This window comes from Anolis carolinensis, chromosome 2 (assembly GCF_035594765.1).
Source record: "Anolis carolinensis isolate JA03-04 chromosome 2, rAnoCar3.1.pri, whole genome shotgun sequence".
NCBI lineage: Eukaryota > Metazoa > Chordata > Lepidosauria > Squamata > Dactyloidae > Anolis > Anolis carolinensis.
Window position 1 is genome coordinate 83529898 of NC_085842.1, and position 23982 is coordinate 83553879.

The 23982-nt window shown below is 38.8% G+C and overlaps 1 protein-coding gene and 1 long non-coding RNA gene across 6 annotated transcripts in view; one reads left to right on the forward strand and one right to left on the reverse strand.

Annotated features, from left to right (window-relative positions):
• cacna2d2 (calcium voltage-gated channel auxiliary subunit alpha2delta 2) overlaps positions 1–23982 on the forward strand; it is an 839819-nt gene that overhangs the window by 789728 nt on the left and 26109 nt on the right. For 2 of the 3 annotated variants that reach the window (XM_008105051.3, XM_062973861.1), the window contains 6 exons: positions 2298–2374; positions 4849–4866; positions 12813–12873; positions 19016–19113; positions 21724–21814; positions 22786–22848. In XM_008105051.3, the coding sequence (XP_008103258.2) occupies positions 2298–2374; positions 4849–4866; positions 12813–12873; positions 19016–19113; positions 21724–21814; positions 22786–22848 (408 nt within the window). The remainder of the gene's footprint in view (positions 1–2297; positions 2375–4848; positions 4867–12812; positions 12874–19015; positions 19114–21723; positions 21815–22785; positions 22849–23982) is intronic. The other variant, XM_008105052.3, reaches the window with a different exon arrangement.
• LOC103277917 (uncharacterized) overlaps positions 10435–23982 on the reverse strand; it is a 48070-nt gene continuing 34522 nt past the window's right edge. Inside the window, exons 5-6 of one of the 3 annotated variants that reach the window (XR_010003842.1) lie at positions 13671–13753; positions 10435–13178 (exon numbers count right to left, since the gene is read on the reverse strand). This is a non-coding gene — a long non-coding RNA (uncharacterized LOC103277917). Of the gene's footprint in view, positions 13754–23982 lie in introns of all 3 variants that reach the window. The other 2 variants (XR_010003843.1, XR_505767.3) reach the window with 2 other exon arrangements.

Consider the following 23982-nt stretch of genomic DNA (forward strand, 5'->3'; position numbering starts at 1 on the left):
GGCTAATATTTCTAGCTCTTTATTGACTCATTGTCAGGGAAGCTGATAGCTGTTTACAATGACTTGTATGGAGATAAATAGGTATTTGGGGAGGTGGACAATCCAGGGTTACATACATTGATGGTCCTATTCCACCAGTACAATAGGCTGAAGCTGTGAGTACTTAGATTTCATAATATCTGCATCAAATACCACTTGTCCAGCAGGCCTAGCAGGCCCCTCCTCATTGCTCTCAGAATGCAGGTGGATGCTCTAAGCAAACATCATCATAAAGCTGAGGTTCTGCATCGATAGCACTTGGTAGTTTGTACCTTAATTCTTATACTCATTGTTCCTCATTTGTTACGGACAAGAATCCTAATTTACTCTAGCCATCTTACCCATGAATAAACATGATAAGGTTTGTAAAATAACAATTGGCAGAGAGAGATTTAATTTGCTTCTTTATGTCTCAGCCTTTGGGACACACAATTGCCCTATTTTCTAGCATTTCTATTGACTCAAGAGAAATAAAATACATTTGGCTATTTAAATTAAAAGCTTGCTTTTTATGATCATACCATTGGATCTTAATTTATAGAATACTTATAAGATTTATGATAAAGTGTTCTGCCCATTTTGGAGATGTTATCAAATATTAGTCAACATTATTCTGGGATTCGTGGGGGGCAGCACCATGCTCCCATGTATGCACATTATATATTCTGCACTGATACATTCAAACTGATATTCAGTGACAAATCATTGTTAGGGTGCTTTCTAGACTATTCCCTTGATAAGAAACTCTAGCCCTAGGTGAGAGACAACACACTATTATCTGGACTAATACAAAAACCAATGGGGCATCAAACAGTATGGCAAAGACAGTTATTCTGTCACAGTGAGTGAACAGTAGTCTGGAGGAAATTGGCTGCAAAATGGGGCAAGAGATCATTATCTTGACCTGCAGAATGATGACCTATAATAGATGCTTAGCATCATTGTCTTTGAAGGATGCCACTCTACAATCCGTATTGCGTACACATCCTTGCCTTAAGATATATAGAAATGCATGATGCAAATGTAATATTTGTGAATTTCAATATTGTTCTCAAGTGAGAACCATACATTTTATTTCTGACTTTTATTTCTGTGAATTCAAACTCTAATGTAAATTAGGTAGCTGGCCTACTAATGGTACCAGGCAGCTGTGTAACTACTGCGCAATCTTTGGGTGAGGTTGCCATCTAGTGCATAGTTGTTTATTGCAAATATACATATTCCCCAGGGATTTCCTAAAGAAGTCAGTTTTAAGCTATATAGTCCAATAACTGCCTTATTCATAATAAGGAGAACACTTTGTCAAAGTCGACCCACCTCCAAATAATCTTTCCCTAGAGAATGAGAATATAGACTAAGAAATGTACAGTAGTGGTGTATCTCCATGAGTTACTTTTCATAACGCATAAAGTTTTTGTGGTTCCACGGTTGAATTGGGCACATGGAAATGGCTACAGAGGCCAACCATGATTCTCCAGATAGATATTTATGTCTGAAAGCACTTTGTATAATCTGTGTTTAACATTTTTCTACTCTTCAGTTCTTCCAGTTCATGAGACTCATGCAAGGCCTGTGCCCATATCAATCTTTCTGCCTGTACAAAGAAAGTGGTACCACTGCCCTACTATAGCCCATGATGGGAAAGGAAATAAACTGCAGTTACCTAACAGGAGAACTATGTACTTTTCTTCTGTTAGATAGCTGCCAAATGCTTCCCATCTCAAACGTGGCAATTTTTCTAGATGCATTTGCATTCCACAGAAATAACCCGAAACAATAATAGCAGTTGGGTCCATGGTGTTCTTAGGCATTTCTGTGTGTATTAAATAAACAACTGCTTTGTCCAACAGGTTAGTATCTTTTGAGATGTTCCATTCCTGAGATCATTGTAGGATTTTCTCAAATATACATTTGATTGCAAATATAACTATGTTTGTTTTGCTTGAACTTCAAACTAGATTTCCTCAACTTGATGCAACTATGTCCCGTAGCATCCCCAGGCATCACAGCCAAGTGGCAAACTTCCTGTGAATGATGATGGTTGTGATTCAGAACATCTGGATAGCACTGGATTTGAAAAGGCTGTCTGGCACCATCTAAACAGAGAGTTCTAAACATTGTGCCAGCTATTTTTGAAACACTTTGCCACTTTGCGTTTCATTTAAGAGAGCAAAGTAGATGATGATGATGATGATGATGATGATGATGATGATGATGATGATGATGATGATGGTATTTCTTTGTCCCCCATTTATCAGCCTAGGTTTAGTCTTGCCACGTTACAGCACCTATTACATCCGGGCTAACCTGAGTGACCAGATTCTCCAGGTGAAGTGTAAGTAGAGCTTCATTTTCTTATTAACCTTTCACATGCCCCTTGACCCCGAACCCGCCAGGTAGCCTAAGGATGACTAACAGGAGAAAACAAAACACCAACCTTGTGATATTAAAAGCTAGTTCTTTTTTTAAAAAAAACATTTTTTTAAAATAACAAGAACCCCAACACATTGATGAAAAGAGGTTTCATTTCATTCCTGGAAGAATAATTCAAGCTTTCCAGGGATATGCAGATTTCCCTGTGATAACTGTGCATAAAACCTTTTAAGGCATCCAGGGGAGATAAGGTTGAGTTGCTGCTTTATATGCTTTTTATGTACTAGATGATAACTCTGTAGCAGCCAGTTGATTTGAAAGCTGGGGAAGTTCGCATGTTTCTTTCTGTTTTCATTTCTTTTTTATCTTTGTTTTAAACCATTATTATATTTATTTACATTTTGAGTTTGTTTCTTTGCTTTTTCCTAACTAATTTACAGTTGATCTCTGTGTACTTGTTTGTTAGCCTCCCCTTGTGTGTGATCCTGGGCTCTGTTCCCTCATCACAGGGTGTGAGGGACTTCCCAGGGAATCTCTAACACCCTGCTCTGAGTGGTCCTCTCTTTTTCTTCCTGTGTTTATCCCTCTGTCTCTGTGATATGTCCCCTTTCTTCTCTCTCTCTCCCTCCCTCCCTCCCTCTCTCTCTCCCTCTCCCTCTCTCTCTCTCTCTCTCTCTCTCCCTCCCTCTCTCTCTCTCCCTTTTCCCTTACCTTGCGTGAGCCCTCTACTTCATACTTACACTATATTACTTGTAGCTACTCAAACTTTCATCCACAGAGTGGGTCCTCTTCAATTGATTACTCAGCACTTAAATAAATCATTACAAATTACCCAGTTACCATTATTCTTACTATCTGAGAATCTCACTGAGCTCATACGACTTACTTGTGAGTAAAAATGCACAGAACTAAAACATGACACATTTTGTAGGGGGAAGGGGACGAATCCTACCTATATACTACTAAATCAGACCCTCATTCTTTACTGAAGAACATAACAAAACTAAAAGCATTTTGGCCCCTGGAATATGTACAACTCAAAGGGTTGGTTCCAGCTAAGGCAAACATTTTCCAGAGTCATATGGTACCATTCTCAAAAATACATTTTGAGTATACTATTATATCTTCCATATACATGAGAAGTTAGCATATAAGGAAGATTGATGTCCTGAAAACTCTGATTTCCACATACATTTTCATATCTAAGTAAATCTTCCCACATATTCTTGGAACATAGACATTTATTTTTGAAGTAGCTTGTTCTATTATTCATCGTTGTTCAGCACCATACTTTCAAAATGGACCAGGCAGCCATGATCCAAGTTAACCTGAGGCAACTTAGATTTTGTGTTCACTGACTCCCTGCATCTGAGACCAGAGGAAGCTGCTCCATACAAACAGGCAGTGACTTCCCAAAGTTTCAGATGCCAGGGACTGAGCCTGATACACTTTTGCATGGAAAGCATGTGTTCTGGCATTCAGCTTCATCCCCTTCTCCCTTAATGTTGGTTTCCATGTAATCTGCTCAATGGACCATAATCCTGCTTCACATGTCTGTCACTGATGGGCATTCCAGAATTGTTGTGAAGGAAACCTGTTTTTCCTCATCTGGGAACACTCACGTTTTTTTCTTTTAAAAACCTACATAAAACATCTGCTTCCCCATGCAAAATAAGACCCGATCTCTTTGGTTTTATATGTCAAAAAATGTCAAAATGAAAGCCAAAAACAATCAAGTTCAGTCTTCTCCCTAGGATTCTTCTACACCTTAGCTCACTAAAGACAAAGACCACACCTTACACCAGTGGTTCCCAACCTTTGGTCCTCCAAGTGTTTTGGACTTCAACTCCCAAAGTTCCTAACAGTTGGTGAGCTGGCTGAGATTTCTGGAAGTTGAAATCCAAAAGACCTGGAGGCCCAAAGGTTGGGAACCACTGTTTTATACATTTCATGTATAGTAAACCTGGGCCCATTACATCCTCATCCTTTCCTCTATACCTTTGTTTCCTTTCCTTCTGTCTCTATCTCAATGTGTGTCCTTTGTTACTCTTGAATTTTGCATGGTCTGCTAACTCAGTAAAAACATTTCTATATCAAGACTGTTGCAAACTGTTTGCTACTGGATTTCATTTTTTATGTTGGTTATATAATATATATATCTATATATCTAGTTATATCTATACATTTTTATCGTTCTGTTACTGTGGCCTTTTATTGGTACTTTTTTATTCTTCTTATTATTTTGTTTCTTTTTCATGTCGTTCTTTGCAAGAGGTTTCCTTTTGGTATGATTATGATACACAATATTTTTATTCAAACAGCAATTGAATAAAATATTGTTTGTACCCCCTTCCCCTTTCCACCCAACCCCCCTTTTTTTGTTTTCTGTTTTTTGTTTGTTTTTTCTTGCTTTCTCTCTCTGATGGATTCACACAGTACCAAGCAAATTGAAGGGCAAGTATTTTCAGTCTTAGACCACTACCCTTCCACCACCCCCTTCTCCCCACCCATGTCCAATACCCTGACCCCTCACTCCAAACCTTCACCGCTCCCCCTTACCACCCACCCGGCCTGCTTGCCCATTACCTTGCCCGTTTGCCACGCCTAACCTTGCAAATCACCACCAAACCGTTCCTCCCGTCCTTCTCTCCTCCTTTACTCCCTCCCCTCAAACTCTTTCACCCTTTATTTGAAAGCAACATGTCTTGTTACGTTCATAATAGCTTCACCACTACTGATCTCCCACTCCTTCCCTGTGCATTGCTCAGAGACTCAATCCGTTAAAGACGAGCCAATTTCATATGGAATTGTTATGTTTGAATTCAATTTAAGGTTTTTTGTAGCTAGTTTAATATCCTGCTCTTCGGCCTCCCTGCAAAAATACCTCCCTTGACCTATCTTCCTTTTTCCTTCCCTGTCTCACACCTTCCCAACAAATCTTCTTCCCCTCTCCTTATCCTATGCTTACCTTCCTCTTGAAGACAACTCAACCTGAATGGGACAGGGCTGTGCAAAGACCTTCAGACTCTGAAGTGTTTGGATATAACAGTCCAGTATCATGTCCACAAGCAAATAGGCTTCAGGACATGAGTGGATTGCCTGAATGGAAGAAAGAAACAAAACTCAGAGGGTCCACAGTGCCTACATGTCCGAGGTTTCCCCAAAGACTCATAATCTCTACTGTGGTCTCCATAGTCATCTCAGCTATAGTTCCTTATTCATAAGTACCTGAACTGCCAAATGATCCCTTAAACAGAGGTGAGGAGACAGCAACAAGGTAACTTATTGAAATTTTGTCTCCACAATCCATTAGAATCCAGTGCCTTCAGAATCCAGTTACACTTGTTTTCTAGTCAGTCATAGAGCAGCTAGAGTGCAACTGCTTTATTTTCTCTATTAAAATGAGTCAAAAGGGTTGGTATTGAGAATAAGAAATGGATCTCCATAGATTTGTTTCCTCCTACATCCTTTGTGAGTCTATGAACTGCACTTCAATTTAAACATAACACAGAACTTGAAAGTGCTTGTCACACACATGTGCATCATGAGCATGAATACCCATACAAGGTGTTAAATACCTTTCTGAGTCTCTGAAGTTTTCCACAATATAATTTCCTGGAGCAGATTGTTCTCCTGAATTTACATTGAGGCAGAATGCGACTTGTTCAGAATTCACACTTTCACACCCATATTATTAGTGTTATGTGTTACTAAATAATTTGCACCACAGTATTTGTTGTAACACGTTACTCTGCTTTGACATGAACAGAAAAGGAAAGCAAGAGTTTGCAAAGGTCCCTCATCAGTAGCAAAAGTGAAATAATTACATTGGGAGGCAGAGACTACAACAGCATACAATGGCTCAACCATGAGACCACTACAGTGCATAATGATCCAAGGCACATGTAAACTATTATTGAAAATCTAATTTTATTCTGAAAAAAGCAGAAGCAGGGACCAACTGTGGTCTCAATTACTCCCATGATGCAAGGTCTCCATAGTCAGTACGTATTTAAAACTGACATTTAGGTTGGCCTGAAACAGCAATGTTCATGTGATTAATTAGCATCAAATGCTGTGAAGCAAAATATGACAGTATAGGAAAGCTTTATATTAGAATGTGAACTGTTCCACATAAAGGGAAACATATCTGAAATGGAGAGCTATTTCCACATAAGAAATACGTGGCTCACTTACCTTCCCTACCGTTTCTGCCTGCCACAGGATGTATGCATTGAGCCAAGAAACACTGTAACAGACATTGTTTTCCATACTGATTACTTTGGCTGGTTTATGAGGATTTCACAGCTTAAACACCTGGGAGCATTATGCAGGCACAAGGCATCATAATTGCCCTAAACACACATGGAGAAAAAGAAGAGGCTCCCGTCAGTACAATCAGTTACACATTACAGCATGAAAGAGTTACCAACAGAAACCTGATCTCAAGCCATAGGGTTCTGTCTGATGTCCGCAGCCCTGTTCTATCAGCATTGAGCTGCCTGCTCCCGGTAACCCTGTAATGGCAATGCTGATGGAATAATTACTTAGTGTTTTTGTATCCTTTCCTCTTCCTCCTTTCATTGGCTTGTATCCAGACCCTGCCTTACAGTCCTGTTCAAAAACAGCAGTCCAACCTATGGCTGTGCTGCCCTGACAAAGGGCCACATGTGTCTTGCAATGCATTGTGGAAAACCTTGGTGGGGGAAGGAGAGGAGTTTTAGTGGTCTCACAATCAGTCTGCTTATATTGATATTCTTGAAGGGATAATTTGCAGCTAATACAAAAATGATGCTGTGGTGAGGTTGTTCGAATGGTTATTAAAAGTCAGTGGGTGTCCTTCAGAGGAAAGCCTGCAACAGCTATCCATTTCTCTCCTACACCCTCTCACTCTTTTTTTAATACCAAGGGTGAGTCATGTAGCATAAATCTGAAAGATGTTCAGTGTGCTGAATGAAGAGCTAAAATAGTAATACAATTCACTAGGAAGACGACATAAAAATAAACAGTTAAATTAGATCCCTACGGTTCCGTGAATAGAACTAAATACTATTCCTATAAAGCTATTTAAGGCACCTGGTGGTTCATCAGCACCACCTGGTTAAAGTGGTTCTACAGAGTTCTTATCTTTTTGCTCCAGACATGAGACCACCATTCCTATAATCCGTAGGCCATGTAGCCAATGGTAATTGGAGTTGCTTTCCAGCATCAGCAGGGCTACACTTCGCTACTACTCCTCTAAATATTTCTGTTTATTTCTGTGCTAATAGCAAAATGGTGGGGTTTTTAAAGTGGAATTTCATTAGTAGCACATTCAAAAATCTGACTCCCACACTACCTCTCTACATTACATTAGTATAAGAGTTTGGTGAAAGATATTTGCAGCTCAATTCAAATAATACCTAGGTGAGAGCACCTTTGGCATGGCTTCTTAGTCCCCAGGTGGCTGCCCACAAGGCCACCATTAGCTCTGGGCCTTTAATGGTCCCACTGAAGGTCTTGATCATTTCAGTGCCTCTTAATAAAAATGGACAAAAACATTATGGTATTTTCATATGGCTCTGATTGCACAAGAAGCAAAGATATCACAATGCTAAACAGGTTAGCATTTTGCCCCTTCTGCTCTGATGGGACTCCAGAAAACAATCCTATTGGAAACACATCAAAACACAAGAGAGCCAGTGAGATCCTTTAACAACTACTTACCCCAGATTGCCATCCATGAGACTCGCTCACGCCTCTGCTGTGGCCCTATGGACAAAACCAACAGCAGGTCAACTACAGTGAATATCCACCTGCTTTCACTATTGCGTTTTACCAAGAAGAGTCCAGGGGTGATCTAATCCATATCTGGAACAGGACACTCAAAAGCAAAGATCTCTACCGAAGGTAATGCTCCCAGAGTGTCTCCACTTGGAATGCTGAGCAAATACAGTCTAGCAGCTAGCATGTGCATTATGACTACTTATCATAGGTTAAACGTTTGGACTAAGGGATAAACCCTAGCATATAGTTGTAACCTACTCAAGTAAGATGAATCCCTTGTCCAATGAAAGTGGGATATTCTATCCTGGTTCTAAATCGGTGGCAGCAGTGGTCACAAGGGTCTATAGATGTTTCTTACTTGCAGCTTCCAGCATTCTTCACCTTTGGCTATGATAGCAAGGGGTGGTTGGGAGATGTGGTTCAACAGCATCTGGAAGTGCTTACATTTCCCACTTTGGGCTAAATCTAGTTATTAATCCCAACAACAGTAAACCCATTGAATGGGTAGAACTCATTCGGTCAGCACTTGTGTAAATATATTTGATTCTGTAGGGAGTAACAATTTTGTTTAGCCTTTGGTAATATAATCAGAGTTCTTTTACTCTGATAAGAGGTTCTCTGTTGTACCTCCATGGGTATTGTGCAATTTTGATCCTCACTTGGCATAATGCTATATGTCCTAGAAAAAAATAGTTAAGCCATTGGAGTAAATTCTGATGTGCAATTAACTTGTTGTGCTTTTCATGGTAGCTGCCACTGTCCTGCTGCCAAGTTTAGAGTGTTAATTATTGCTAATGGCTGCTGTGCTGTGAGGATCTGAGGATTAGAGCTCAGATATGCCTGGCAGAGGTTGATGCTTGTGGATTTGGCATTACTGAGAAGGATTACTGCAAGAGTTAAGCAAATTCAGACGGGTTTTTTTCTATTCTTCTGCACTCTACTTAGCCCCTCATTCTCAAGGAGTGGACATGGTGGCTAAGGGATTCTGGTAGTTCTAGTACAAAAATAACTTTTTTAACTCTGCACAGAATAAATTTAATCTCCATTACCAGGCTCAAGCCCTGTTTGAGATACAGCCCATTTTGAGTAAGTGATCAGGAAAGGAAAAGTATTCCCCGAGTATCATTATTTACTGCCTGAGCTACTGTAACAGAGCTGACATACTGGGTATAGTCATAGTATGCAGAACCTCCAATCCTGGGCATTTCAACATTTATACCAAGGCCCAATTTTATACCAAAACTGCAACTTAGCATTGGATCTGATGCATTGTGCTAGATTGACAGATGATCCATGAATGTGGATAGTTACCTGTTTGTTGTAGACAGTTTCTCACTCCCTTGTTATTGATTGAAATCATGGCACCCAATAAGCCTCAGCGGGTGTGAAGGCCCACTTAGGATAGTTGCCCAGCTCCAAAGGGCTGAAGATTCAGGTGTTTCTGGAGCACTTGGGGAATACTGACTGCCTTCTGTAGCTATCCCTTTGAATCCTGGAATAACAAACTAGCTTGGGAGATAGAAACCATAGTTCCTAGATTTCCTTTCTTTGTGATCTTAACATTCCCTGGTTTACTGTGGAACTGGTGTGGAGACAGCAGAATGGTTAGAGCACAAGTGGGATTGAAATAATGCTGAATCTAGGAAAACAACTACCGGTATCTGAAGGTCTGTTCTATAGCATTAACAGTATCAGTGCCTTTTTAGTTCTTCGTGCATTTGATTCTTCTCTGCCTGTTTTGGCTGGCCTATCAAGAGAAATGTCTAAACTCTATTTGGATTGAAGGGATGTTTTATTGAAATAGGGTTTACATTGCAAGGATCAATCATTCTAAAGCCATAGTTTCAGTCTTCCCATATTGTGGAAGTACAGTTGCATCTTCAGCTTGCAGTTACTAATTTTATCATTTTTTTAAATCATAAAAGGCCTGGCAAATCTGTGGCTGACTACTGCCTTCTGAAATTAGTTCCATAAATTCTGGATCATGATAACTGCTGGACTTTTTTTCAACTCAGATTAAAATGCCAGTCTTCCCTGCTAGTGACTTTCTGAACAAGCAAAGCAACCTCTTTCCCCTAAAGCCATAACCCTTGGCAAAGCTAATCAAGCAAACGGTAGCACATCATATTGATATCATGTAGTTCTGGATGAAGCAAAATGTCTGGCTCAGTTTTATTTGGTTTCAGGCTGGATTCAGGACAGAAGCTGATCTGATTTTCTAGCAGTTGAGCTTTTCCAAGAAAAAGACAGGGAACACTGACTTGATTGATTTTAATAAAAAAATCTCAGCAGCTGTTGATAACAATGAATATGCTGTCATATGTTTGCTGTCATACTGCCAACATAAGAGTACTGCATGAGTTAAAAGATGAAAAAAAAAGGCTTTGCAGTTTCTCATAGGATAGCTTCAGGGAATGGTGCCTGGAGGTTGTCTGTTCCTTGTGAAAACTGTCTTCATAAATTCTGTGGGATGCTAGTGTTGTCTCCCACCATTTTTAAGATCTACATAAAATTGCAGGGTGGGAGTCATTTTATAGTGTCATCAGTATGTCAGGGATACCAAAGTCTTCTTTTCCTCAGCATCACTTGCAGCAGGTTCTTCAATGAATGAATGATGAAGATGAAGCTCAATCAAAACAAAGATACAAATGTTGCTATAGAGACAGGTCCATTGATCCATGTGGGATATGCCCATTCTAGATTACAGGATGTGCCTTCTCTCAAGGATCCGACTCCAGGTTTCTTGCTTCTTTCAGCATGGTTCTTTTGGCAGGAGAACAGCAAGGCATTATATTAATTCCTATATTAGCTCTAAAAGGAGCCAGAGAGTGGCTTCCAAATGAATGCTGCAAGCTTATCTGCTCCTAAATAGCCAATCATAGAATTGCACAGTAAAGCACAGCTATGCATTTTTTTAAAAAAAAAAACTTAAAACCAATATAACCATCCTCTCTACTTAGCAAGCCTTGTGAACAACCATAGATTGATGTTTCCATTTACTGTTGTCCATACTTAAATGAACTCTAAAAAGTAAAGAGCCACAAGAATTCCCAACTGTTTTGACTAATTATATTTAAATCGACTGACTCGCTTAAAATATGGTAACACCTAGCAAAATATCCCTAGTCAAAATCACCCATTCATTTCTTTTCAAGGTGAACCATACTGATAGTTCACTGAAAATTATCCAGCTCAGTTTTTTAAAACAAAAAACAATGAAAGGAGATAGATATAGATTTCTAAAACATTAGAATAAGCCTTAGAATGCTTCTGGAATGATGGTTTCTTCAACTGCACCAATACACGTGAGGACTTTTTGAACATGATGATGTTGAGTGTACATAGTGTGATATGTGCAATGTTTGCTCTTCCAACTATTTGTTTATTTAACGCCCCACCTTTCTTCCAGCACAGGATTCAAGACACCATGCAATATTTGAAAACACACAGTACAATTAAAACATCTCTTAACACAAGTGTTAAAATTCAATTAAATTAACTTGGATTTTAAAAACGCAAGTTAAAAACAGCATTAAAAAGACATTTAAAACATAAAAGAGAAACACTAGACCATGGCTCCATCTGCCCCCGCATGCTGAAAACCAAATGCTTTCTAAAATAAAAAGGCTGGTGGAAACCCAACAGGGAGAGGATCAACTGGGTCTCCCAAGAAAGGGAGATCCTCAATTTGGGAGCAGCCACTGAAAAGGCTTTCTCTCATGACCTCAACAGACGTCCTTTGGACAATTATTTGAATCATGCCTGAGTCATTCAGCCAAATATGTACATCTCAGAAACTGAGGCATGGGCAGAGAACTAAAATTATTTCAGCCTGTAGAAGAGCACAGGACCTACTCCATACATGCTTTGATTATCATCTGGTTGCTCCTGTGAAATCTGGAAGGGTCTGTTTCATATTCAGGCAAAGGAGGGATGGCTGTTGCAGTGCTTCGAGACCACTGTCAGCCGGAAGGCAGCTGCTGCACCCTCTACAATGCATTGCATGTTACCTCTATCCAGTGGGTAAGTCTTTGGTTGGACTGTCTTCATAAAGGACCCTGGTTTGGCCATGTTGATGCCTGAAAAATAATTTTTATTAGAAAATGTTGTTTTAGTAATTCTCTTTCCGTATGAGCAGAGCATGTGATTTCTTTTCTTTGTTAATGATGTAATAAGAGAGAGATGCCCATACAACTTCTGAACATACATATATATAAATATATAAATATAAGTATGAGGATATATATGTGTGTATATGCAACTACTGAGTTCCAAAGTGATACAGAGACAATTGATCAATTATATATAATTTCAAACAGTGTAATACCTTTACAAAATACAATAAATTATCCAAATTCTCCAAACACTGGCAACATATTGGCTACAACTTTTCTTGTACAGTGCAAAGAATATTCTCCTTTCTCTCTTGTTCAAATTAGTCAGTTCTTTTGCCTCTTTTGTTGGATTCCAGTCTATGCTCTCTCTTTCTGTCTCTTTGTCTCTCTCTCTCTCTCTGTTTCCCCACCCGTACGCTGTTCTCACTTTCTCTTCTTCTGTCCCATTCTGAGACTGAGTCCGTCTTCTCCTTTCCCCATTTCAAACCCCCGCCGGATAACGTTACCTTTCTGTTGCAGATTTTGAATACCTGCTGCCAAACAGCTTTGAGTCCGAGGGACATGTGTTCATTGCTCCAAGGTAGCTTTGCGTGTGAGCTTGCTGAGGTGTCCATCCAACCACTCCCTCCCCACCCCAGGACTGGTTCAGCTCCCTTTCCCACTCTCCTCTCTGCCACACCTTTAAATATTCTACTCCATCACTCCCACCTCTCGAGAGCTGACACCTCCTCATTGTGCCAAAGTCTTGGTCATTTCTTCTTCTTCTTCTTCTTTGTGTCTTGTCATCTGCCTGTGTGCCACTCTTGAGACTACAGCTGCCACCTGCACCTTGTTGAGACACCACTGTGGTTGGCAGCACAGTGGTCCCGCCTTCTGTTCACTCACCTACATAAGAAGAGTGTGTATATATTTAAATATATATGTATGCCTGCGTATGATATCTATACATACACATACATATATAGGTATAGTTTCTGAAAATCCTTGTGCAAAACAAAAATACAAGACAACTATATTCGGAGCATGTTGAGCTCATGCCGTCATGTTAGTCAATTCTGAAAAATAATCTTAAATACAAAATTTGACTTAATAAACACCACTAAAAACAAAACTTTAGAAGGCAGGAAAATTATTCCCAGGGCTATATAGATTTCCTTTGAAATAACTTTAGGTTATATTTTCCAACTCCAGAGTTATTTGCAGCAAATACCCTATTATTCTGTGTAATTGGCTGGGTGGATTTATTCCCCACTGCTATTTCTGATCCCTGATTCTTTAAATAAACAATTTGTAACACCAGTATGATATTAAAATTATTTCTGTTCATATTTGGAGTTTTCACAAATGCATAAAAATGTTGATAGCATAAATACTCACTGTGCCAGCTTTTAAGGGGAAAGGACACTCATTTTTAGAAAGCCACTGGGTTGGGTAGAAATTGTTTTAAAATGCAGTCGATTCTGAAAGATATAAGATTGCTACAGAGCTTTTGGAAGTCAGAAGAAATTCATTGATAATGAGAAAATATAGTCGGCCCTCTGTATTCATGGATTCTTTATCCACAGATTCAACCAATCGTGACTTGAAAATATCCCCCCCCACCCACCACCACTAGAAGCAACATTCTAAAAACCAAACTTCAATTTTGCCATTTTACATAAGGGATACCATTTTACTATGCCATTGTATATAATGAAATGTGAGTATCCATGGATTTTGGTATTGACAAAGGGTCCTGGAATCATACTCCAGTGGATACCAAGGGCCCACTATGGAGGTTCTGACACAATTTAAAAAAACTGTACTCTATCAACATATATGTTTATTAAAAACAAAAACAAAACTGTATTCTGTAAACCTTAATCATCTTAGAAAAATCCCTCCAAAGTTTGTTTTTGCTTTTAAAAAATTACTCATTGCTATGTAGTAGTTAAAGGTAGTTAAACATTTTGGGCTACATTCAGAAAATGTACGTTCCCTTCCCTTCATTCATTAAAGCTCACAGAGTGACTTTTGTTTATATTTTTCAGCCTAATCTACTTTAGAGGCCTGATGGGGAGATGGGAAGCCATCTTGAGCTCCTTGGAGATTCTAAAATATTACAAATAAATAAATATTGTGAGGCTAATTGGAATGTAGTGTTAGCTAAAGTCAATTGCATGATGTGAAAGTCAGCTCTAGATAAAAACTTACAGTGGGCAGTAAGCAATGAAAAGATCCTATTGGACATTCCTCTTACAGTGCTTCCCAAACTTTCTCTGTATGTTTTTGACTTCATCTTCCATAATTCCCAACTGTTAGCCAACTCATCTAGAAGTCCAAAACACCAGAAGGACCAAAGTTTGGGAATCGCTGTGCTATTAGATGCCCAAATGCAAAAAATTAAACAGAATTCCTGCCCTCTTAGTACCTTATGTAGAAGCAGAAATTTTAACAGGTGTGCCCTTTTATACCCCAAATAATAATAATAATAATAATAATAATAATAATAATAATAATAATAATAATTTATTTATACCACACCACCATTTCCCCGCAGGGACTCGGGGTGGCTCACATTGGGAAAAGCCCGATCAGCATAGTTTACAAAAACAACAACATAAATACATTACACAATATACAAAAGATAAAACACAATAAGGCAATAAAACAAGAGTTAATACAACAGTAATAATATCAATCAACCACCAAGTACAATTCAGTTGACTTCATAGATGGGGGAACTGCAGCAGCAATATAAAAATAGCATAATCAGATTAAAATACCCAAATAAAAGGGACCTAATAAAATTCAGGATAGAATTATAATGTTGACTGAGGCTGGTCATCCAGTGACTGTCTCACCAAAAGCCAACCTAAACATCCAAGTCTTAAGTTGTTTCTTGAAGGAGGATAGAGAGGGAGCCAACCTAATCTCCCTAGGGAAGGGAGTTCCAGCACCGGGGGCCATGGCCAAGATGGAGCCCCCTTCCCCCGGAGGATCTTAGAGGAGCCCCCTTCCCCCGGAGGATCTTAGAGATCCTGACAATGTGATCCTATACATCTCAACTTCGAAGTACGTTTTATTTAGATCAATATGCCTTACTTCCAGATATTTCTAGGATTGCAACCTAGAGACATGCTGATATTATACCAAAAACTTTATACATTCTGTCCAGAATATGATATGAACAGTCAAAATAGTTGTTTTAGTAACTTTAGGTGAGTAGGTTTTCATTTTCCTTTTTGCAGCAAGCAGTTGATAAGCATATATCAAATAAATGGAGAGTTGTATATATTCAGGACCAAAATTGTATTTAAACTGAAGTATAGTCCAAAAGCTAACAAGTTTTTTTTGAAATCTACATTTCTGTGAGATTGTGTTCATTCTATAATATAAAAGGGAAGACTAAAAATGCTCCCCTGGCTCCCTGCCAAAACAAATTTCTCACCCCAGGATCCAAGCAGGTCTCTCGATTGCTATCTCAGAACAAAAAAGTACCCTGTGCCCTTATGTCATATCAGCTCATGTGAGAACTCTTCAGATCTGCCTGAACTATTTGCTAAACTTTCCAAACCAATCACGACAAACAATATGCTAATATAACTATAATAGTTCATCGGTACTTCTATGGGCAGTAGCCCACATCATTTTCAGAAACCATATATCATTAATGATCTGTGGGTGTGGAAGCACATATATTTGTACACGTGTGTAGATGTATAGGTGGATGCAGTGTTGTGAACTAACAGGTCTTTGAGAAGCAAAATGATGTGGGTAGCCAGGATGTAAGAGCACTTACAATAAATGAGTGGAAAAATCCAAGAGGATAACAATGCAGAAAATAAAACTGTCATCTCAGCTACCTCTGCTAAAATGTGATTACAAACATTTACAGGTGAACACAAACTCTTGACCAACCTCTTCATGCAAACATGTTTTAAGCGCTATTGCAACAATGTAAATTCGTTTTCCAGAATCTGACAGATGGGAAGTATAAACAGTTGCCTGGAGGTATCTGTGACATGTGTTCCTGTCTAATACAAAGGTCTATCCATAGCAAGTATGGGGTATAAGTGGAGTTCACTGTTTATCTATAGATCTACACTGCTATTTTTCTTGGTCTTTTTTACTGGTCATTAAAACAGCATATAACTTAAAGTATTGAGTCAACTATAGAACATTACTGAGTTTTCACCAAGTTATGGATCCCACATACACTGATAAGACTGACACACCTTCCCCCAATAATTCAGTGTCAATTCAGTGTAATGGTTAGTAGTACAATCACCAGGATGAAAAGAAGAGAGAGGTCTTTCACTTTTAACAGTGTGTAGAAGAGGAAAGTTGAGCATAGGCAGCTCCCATGGCCAGCTATAGCTCCTAAAGTTCCTTCTTCTACTCATTTGTTTAAGATGCAAGATCTCTTTCATCCTGCCCCTGATTTTGATTGGAATATGGCTTCTTTTGAGTAGACTAGTTTAGCAATTGTAGTTATGTAGCACCTGGCCATTGCTGGAAAATGTATCTGCTTCCTAAAGCATTACAGTACAAAACTTGAAGGGTCGTGTCATCCAGGTGTGTTACACATGCCTTGAAGAAGTGTGATGCAACCAGAAATAATCTCTATTTAGCCTTGTGACATGAATTCGGAATCAGTGTGCTAACTCACATTATATTCCTTATATTCATAGCCAGAACCTCTTCCAGGTGAAGCTTGTATCATGCAATGGTCCTGCCTTATTCATGTAATTTTATGACAGGTCCAAATGTCATTGCTTTTCACTCTTAATCTTCCAGATATTTCCCCCATTTCATCCATCTTTTAATTTTTTATTCCGAAAGGGGAGTTCTGCAGTCTAAAAGTTGCTGCAAGGCATTTCCAAACTCTTTTTGAGTAGGTCTCAGTATCACTTACAGTATTGTACTACTAATTTTATCAGTGAAGAGAAAATCTCTATGGCTGCAGAGGTTTATCATAGGTGATCGACTTTCAAGATTGGGACTACAAGTTGCCCAATTCAGGCATAGGTAAATGCATAAAAATACAGTGCAGTTTAGTTAGCATCTTGGTTGCTTTGAGCCTTCAGATTTGTTAGTGAAGGTATAACAGTCAAAATCATGGGCCAATCCATCTAAATACAGATCATGCCCAATATCAGGCATGATTTGTTTTGTCTGTTCTGTATGTTTTCGCTCACACTTCCTTTCTCTATTCCTTCCTATCCTGTCCCCCAGTTTCCTTGAAGGAGAGAATTATTTTGAAAATTTAATGCAATGCAAAATGAAGACTTACTAAAGATTTTGTCTATAAAGGATGGTGGCATTAATGTTTAACTGTTTGGTTTGACTGAGATTAGAGCTAATGAAAGCATCATACTTGGTGAAGAGAGCATATGCGAAGTTGAGCACTGAGTGAATACAACAAATGTACATTTATCAAAAGTTCAGTTTTTTCTTTCTTTATTATTGAGAAGAAAGCAAAAACTATATATATATATATATATATATATATATATATATATATATATATATATATATATATATATATATCAGACAATCCCTTTATATTTTTGGTTATGTCACTTGACCAACACCTCTTTCCCTCTTCTAGAGGCAGGTAAGTACATTCATCCTACTTATAGGAAATAGAAGGTGCTTTCTAGGAAAGTCCAACAATCATTACCAGTGGGAGTTCATGCAAGAAACTTAGAAGTCCTTTCCAAATCCAAGGCCTCCTCCCAAGCACTGCCCTTTACACCAAGTGCTTAATCTGCTTTTCTCTCTACTCACTTCGCAAGTGCTTCTGGCTACTCAGTCAAATCAGAAAATATTGTGCAAGATAGAGAGCTAGACAGTTTGCACAGCTAATAACTTCTCATGAAGTTGTGTCTCCCCATTGGATTACAGTGTACTCTACTGGCATTGCATTTTTGCAAGTGAAAACTTTTTTCAGCATAGGAACACATTGCAGGGAACACATTGCTATCTCCAGACCTATTACAACCTGCTGTCAGTGACACCACTACTGAATTTGTTGTAGCAGCAGCAAAGAAATAGTCCATAGGACTTTTTTTTATTTTACAACAAGGTGCATATCTTATGAATTTTGTTGACGAGTAAAACCATGCTTCCAAGAGGTTTCTGGGGTACAATTCCACTTATAAATACAGTAGGCACGTGTTGTGCACCTTGTTTGACAGAAAAGGTAGGAGGTTTTTTTGCTACCATACCACTCTGGAGACAAATTTGATGGTGGTCTGTAAATCATGTATTGAGAAATTTCAGTTCCTTGGGTGTGTGTGTGTGTCTTCCCTCACTTACTCTCTTTTATACTCTCTCGCTCACACACATGAACAATCATTTAAAGAAATCAATAGAAATAAATTCCAAATGTAGATAGGTATTGATATCTGATTGTACATAGCATACTTCTGACCAGATATCAAACTTGAAACCATGTATCTACAACTACTTGATAGGAAAGAATATGTATAGAAATAAAAAAATTAATCTGTAGACATACTAAATGTCTTATCTCAGGCTTAAAGAGAGAGAGAGAGACGTAATTAAAATTCCTTTTTTGAAATAAAGAAATACACAAATGCACAACAGCAGCATCTCTGGTAACTGCCTCATCTACGTTACATACAAAGTCATGATGATACCCATTCTTAGAGAAAGAAAACTGACCGTAACTTTTTCATCCTTCCAAACAACAAATCTTTTCATCATAACCACAGAGAATATTGCAAAGACCTCAACCTGTCGGATAACAACACTGAATTCCTGGAAAACTTTATCGCCCTCATGGAAAAGGTGACACCTGACTCCAAGCAATGTAAGTACCCAGGAATGTGCAGTGGACACACACTCATCTTGAGAAACACCAGGCACTGTTTAGGTAAAAGAATCTAGAGAAAATGAAAGGGAACAGAGGAGTACTTCTGTTTTTAAGGAGAGACATTTAGATAAAATGGAATCACATTTATTTTGGGGTGGGCAGTTAAGATCCTTCTGGTGTTCTGGGACTGTATCTTCCATGATGCTTTTCCATTAGCAAAACTCATTGGACTGGAGATAGTTTCAGTCCAACAGCCCACTGTCAGTCACCATTGATTTTCATCAAGGTGAAAGTTGCAATTTTGTGGCCCTCAGAATCCAGAAAAAAAAATCAGTATTATTTGGGGGGGGGGGGTTAAAGAAGTATCTCAAAAGCCAACTGGTGTCACCACCTGGCTCCTTCTGAGCCAAAAGCTTTCCTCCAAGGGGCATATAGAGGCACAGAAAAGTTTGAATATTGTGCCCCTCTCCTTAACTATGTCCTTTGAATGTGTCCGAAGAAAGAGCTGCCATGGGTTACTATTTCTACTTCTTAAGACTGGAAATGACAGCAGTATGTTATGAAAGACTATACATTAGATGAACAAAATGTGGTTCTCCAGAAATTGATTAAATACAACTCAGTCTTCCATAACTAACAAAGTCAATATGGGACAGTGATGGGAGTTGCAGTCCAATAACATCGGGCTACAATTTGCCCACTCAATATAAATAATTAGCAATGTCCATCCAGATTAATAGATGCACAGCCTCTGTGCATGTATCTTCAGGCATAAGCTGCATTAAGTTCAGTGGGGTTTAGCTGACGAAAGTGTTCCAACTCAGACATTTATTAATGTCGCTTGCCAAGACTCTGTGGCAGCAGCTACAAAAGCCTCCCATCTTGGTATGACTGAGTTTGGTCACAAGTGCATATGAGACTGGTATTCAGTGGGTCTAGCAATGTTATTTTAGCTCACAAAAGTGTTACCAATCTGCAACCTGTTTGCTCCTAGGAGAAAAACTAAAAACCAAAACAAACAGTACATTCCATATGGAAAGCATAGGAAGGAGTCTGGTTACAGTGCAAGAAACTTAGAGATGCATTAAACATTTTTCTAAGTACAAATCAATTCAATATCAAAATGAGTTTGGGAGGTTATAGAATGTCATTCCTCAGTAGTTTTGTTTATTAAGATAATTTGGATGGGAATGTGATGGCTATATTTCAGATGTTAAAAGATCTCTTATAACAGGAGTTCAGGGTGTGTAGGTTACTGTATTAATCTCTAGTAGTAAAACAATAGAGCGTGCTTCCATGAATTCCAGCCCACTTCATAAGATGCATGATGAAGAGGATCTAGAGTCCATTAAATCTCATGCCAGGTAGAATTTCTTAGTATTGAAGGTGTTATAAAACACTTTTTGTTCTACCTGTGGGAGATGGTTTAAATCAAATGACCTAGAGATTCTCTTCCAAGACTGCCTATAATAGAAATGCCCTTCTGAAGCTGGTGGACCCTTGTTTGTGATGGATACACGTCTCTACAGTTCAAATAGAAATGCATTACTTAGCATGTATCCATCAGTATAATATCACCACCGCTTGGACCAAGCAAGGATGACAAAAGAGTCATTCTTTTAGCATTGCTGCTGGGTGAGGAAAGCAAATGGAGAGGAGAAGGTGCCTGCATTTAAGAAATGTCCTTAAGGACTCAAAAGTATAAGCCCTAGAGCAGTGTTTTTCCACTTTTAGCCCTCCAGAGATTGGTACCTTCAGTTCCTAGAAACCTCAGCGAATATATCCAACATATGTGGATGGCCAGCATTTGAGAACTACTGGTTCTGTAAGAAGGCTCTATAGCCTTCTTGTCAGTGCTGTCTACCACTTCTGTACCAGGTGAAAGATGCATGTTCATACTACTTTCCCCACCTCCATGGTGAAGCATAATGGTGTTGCTAGAGATTGCCTGTCCTCCCAGGACAATTTATGTAAGCAGGAGTACAAGTGTGTGTGTGTGTGTGGGGGGGGGGGGGGGCTGGGGGAATATAAAATATAGAATAGAGAATGGGATGGAGCCAACATAAACACAGATACACTTTCTGCATGTCTCGAACTGCATTACAATCCAAGACCCAAAGCACAAGAAGGAGCAATAGGTCTGAGTTGGTTAGTTACCAGCAGCCATGATGGACTTTCAGTATTATGAGTGCAGCGTGTGTGGCGCAAAAACAAAAAGTGTAGAGTTATAGTACAAATCTTGAGAGTACTGAAATATACTATCGGAGTTACCCATCGGCTGGAAGAATCTTATTACATTTTCCAAAATGCATCAACAGAATGTAAAATGGGTGAGTAGTAAAGTGGGAAGGGTAACTTCTGAATTCTGCCAACCAAACCCTCCCTTTGCATCCCCATAGTAAGTCATTAGCAAATGATGTCCAAACCTTGCATTGTGGGTTTACTGCCCCTAAAACAGGTGGGAAAGGGTTTTCCAAGGAAACAGAAAGAAGACAAACCAGGATGGAAACCATGGTCACTCTTCAGATGGGGAGGATTCTGCATCATGGTTATCTGAAAAGTATAACTCCACGTTGAGAACATTCATCTTTCTTTCTCTTCTTCAAGGTGATAATTTTCTCCTTCACAACCTTATCCTGGACACAGGCATTACCCAACAGTTGGTTGAAAGAGTATGGAGGGACCAAGACTTAAACACGTAAATATAATTTCAGTTTAGGGGTGCTTCATAATCCAAATGAATCCCATTTTAGGAGAAAAACTGTATTTACATTAAATAAATAATAAAACTGCAAACAAGGGGAATATTTTTAATGCAAGTTTTATCCTGAAACTCTGTTTTGCAATGAAAACCAAGTTTACCTGCATAAATGAGGAAAAATGGTCTGGTGATCCATAAGGGAGTCCAGAGCCTAATGATTTACAGAATGGTGAGTAGGGGGATGTCAGCCTTAGGTGTTGATGAACTTCAGCTGCAACCCCTATTAGTGGCAACCCCCAAGAAATAAGTGATACTGGGAACTGGGCTGAGTGTGGCCAAGGTACTACCAAGGGAATTTTGTGCTGGAAGGGTGCCACATTTGTCATATACATGGCACAAGATGCGTATATTCCATACTACGGGTCAATAGATGTGCTAAAGAAGCAGTATAGGTTGGATATCTCTTATCTGAAATGCTTGGCACTAAAAGTGTCTTGGATTTCCAGTATTTGCATATACGTACATAATGAGATGTCTTTGAGATGGGATCCAAGTCTAAATTTGAAATTCATTTGTTTCATATACACCTTATATACATATCCTGAAGACAATTTCATACAATATTTTAATAATTTTGTACACAAAGCAAAGTATATGTACATTAAGCCATTAGAAAGCAAAGGTGTCCCTGTCTCAACCACCCATGTGGACAATTTAGATTTTGGAATATTTAAGATTTTGGAATTCAACCTGTACAAAGATAAATCAGAGAGGAGTGATATATTAGCCTAAGCTAAAGCTTTGAAGCATTACCTTTTTTTGGACAACAACTTTCAGAATTCACTAGCAAGCACAATCACTGGCCATACTGGGTATTTTGGGAGCTGTAGTCTAAAAAGAAACATTTCAAAGCTATTCCTAAACTCTATTGTATACAGCTGTAACTTTCTACCTTTGCCTCCTTGTAGATATAGCCTCCTAGCTGTGTTTGTTGCAACTGATGGTGGCATTACCCGTGTTTTCCCTAACAAGTAAGTGTTGTTGTTATATCCTTGTGATCTCTAAGCACAAGTATACAAATTATTGATTTGGAAGATAAAAGGATAGCACAAATGTCCTTTCTTTCCCCCACCTCTTTCAGACTAGGCTGGCCCTCTGGAAATAATCATAGAGCTACATGTCACTGTCATTTACTGCTGTGCATTAGGGATCATCTTGTAAATCATAGGATGTATCTACACTGCACAATTAAGGCAGTTTGATACTACTTTTACTGTCACAAATCTGTCCCATAAAGTCTTGGAATGTACATTTTGGTGAGCTACCTAAGATTTTCTGATTTATGTCCATGAACTACAGCATTAGAGTTTGAGAATTCTAAATACCTCACCGAGCTATAAACCCCAGGATTTCTTAGTGCAAGGGCAAAGCAATTAAAATTCACTATAATTGTACAGTGTGTATATTCCCATGGGCTGATCCACTGCATATCTTATTTAAACTCAGGCCCCTACCACACAGCTGAATAAAATCCCACATTTTCTGCTTTGAACTGGGATATAGGGCAGTTTGGACTCAGATAACCCAGTTAAAAGCAGATATTGTGGAATTTTCTGCCTTGATATCTGGCCCTCAGAATGAATTCATGTTTTAAGCTTTTAGTTATTCCAGTTCTTTCATAATTTTTAAGCGTTCTACACAAATGTCACCAGCTAACAACATATAAGGAAAGATACTTTCCTTCAGGTAGCCAGTGAAGCAGCATTTCTCAATCTGGGAATCGGAACCCCTGGAGGGGGGTTGCAAGAGAGGGGTCACCAAAGACCATCAGAAAACACATATTTCTAATTATCTTAAGAACCCGTTCTTATTTGAATCCAATACTTCTGGGTCTTTTTTCAAGACCACCATATGTGCTAGAATGTCCCAAAATTTTGCTCACATTTCCAACATTTACTGGAACTGCTTTTATATATCTTGGGAAGCTTCTCCAGCATCTTCTGATCTTCTGTGTTGCTCAAAGCAGACTGATAAGAACTCTGTCTGGGTTTCCTTTTATCCTCTCCACATGCCACACATCTTGTTCCTTAACCAATCAACCAGGCTCTTTATTTTGCAACTTATCTCTTTGTACACTTGTGTTGTGGCTGCCTGTCAACATGTAG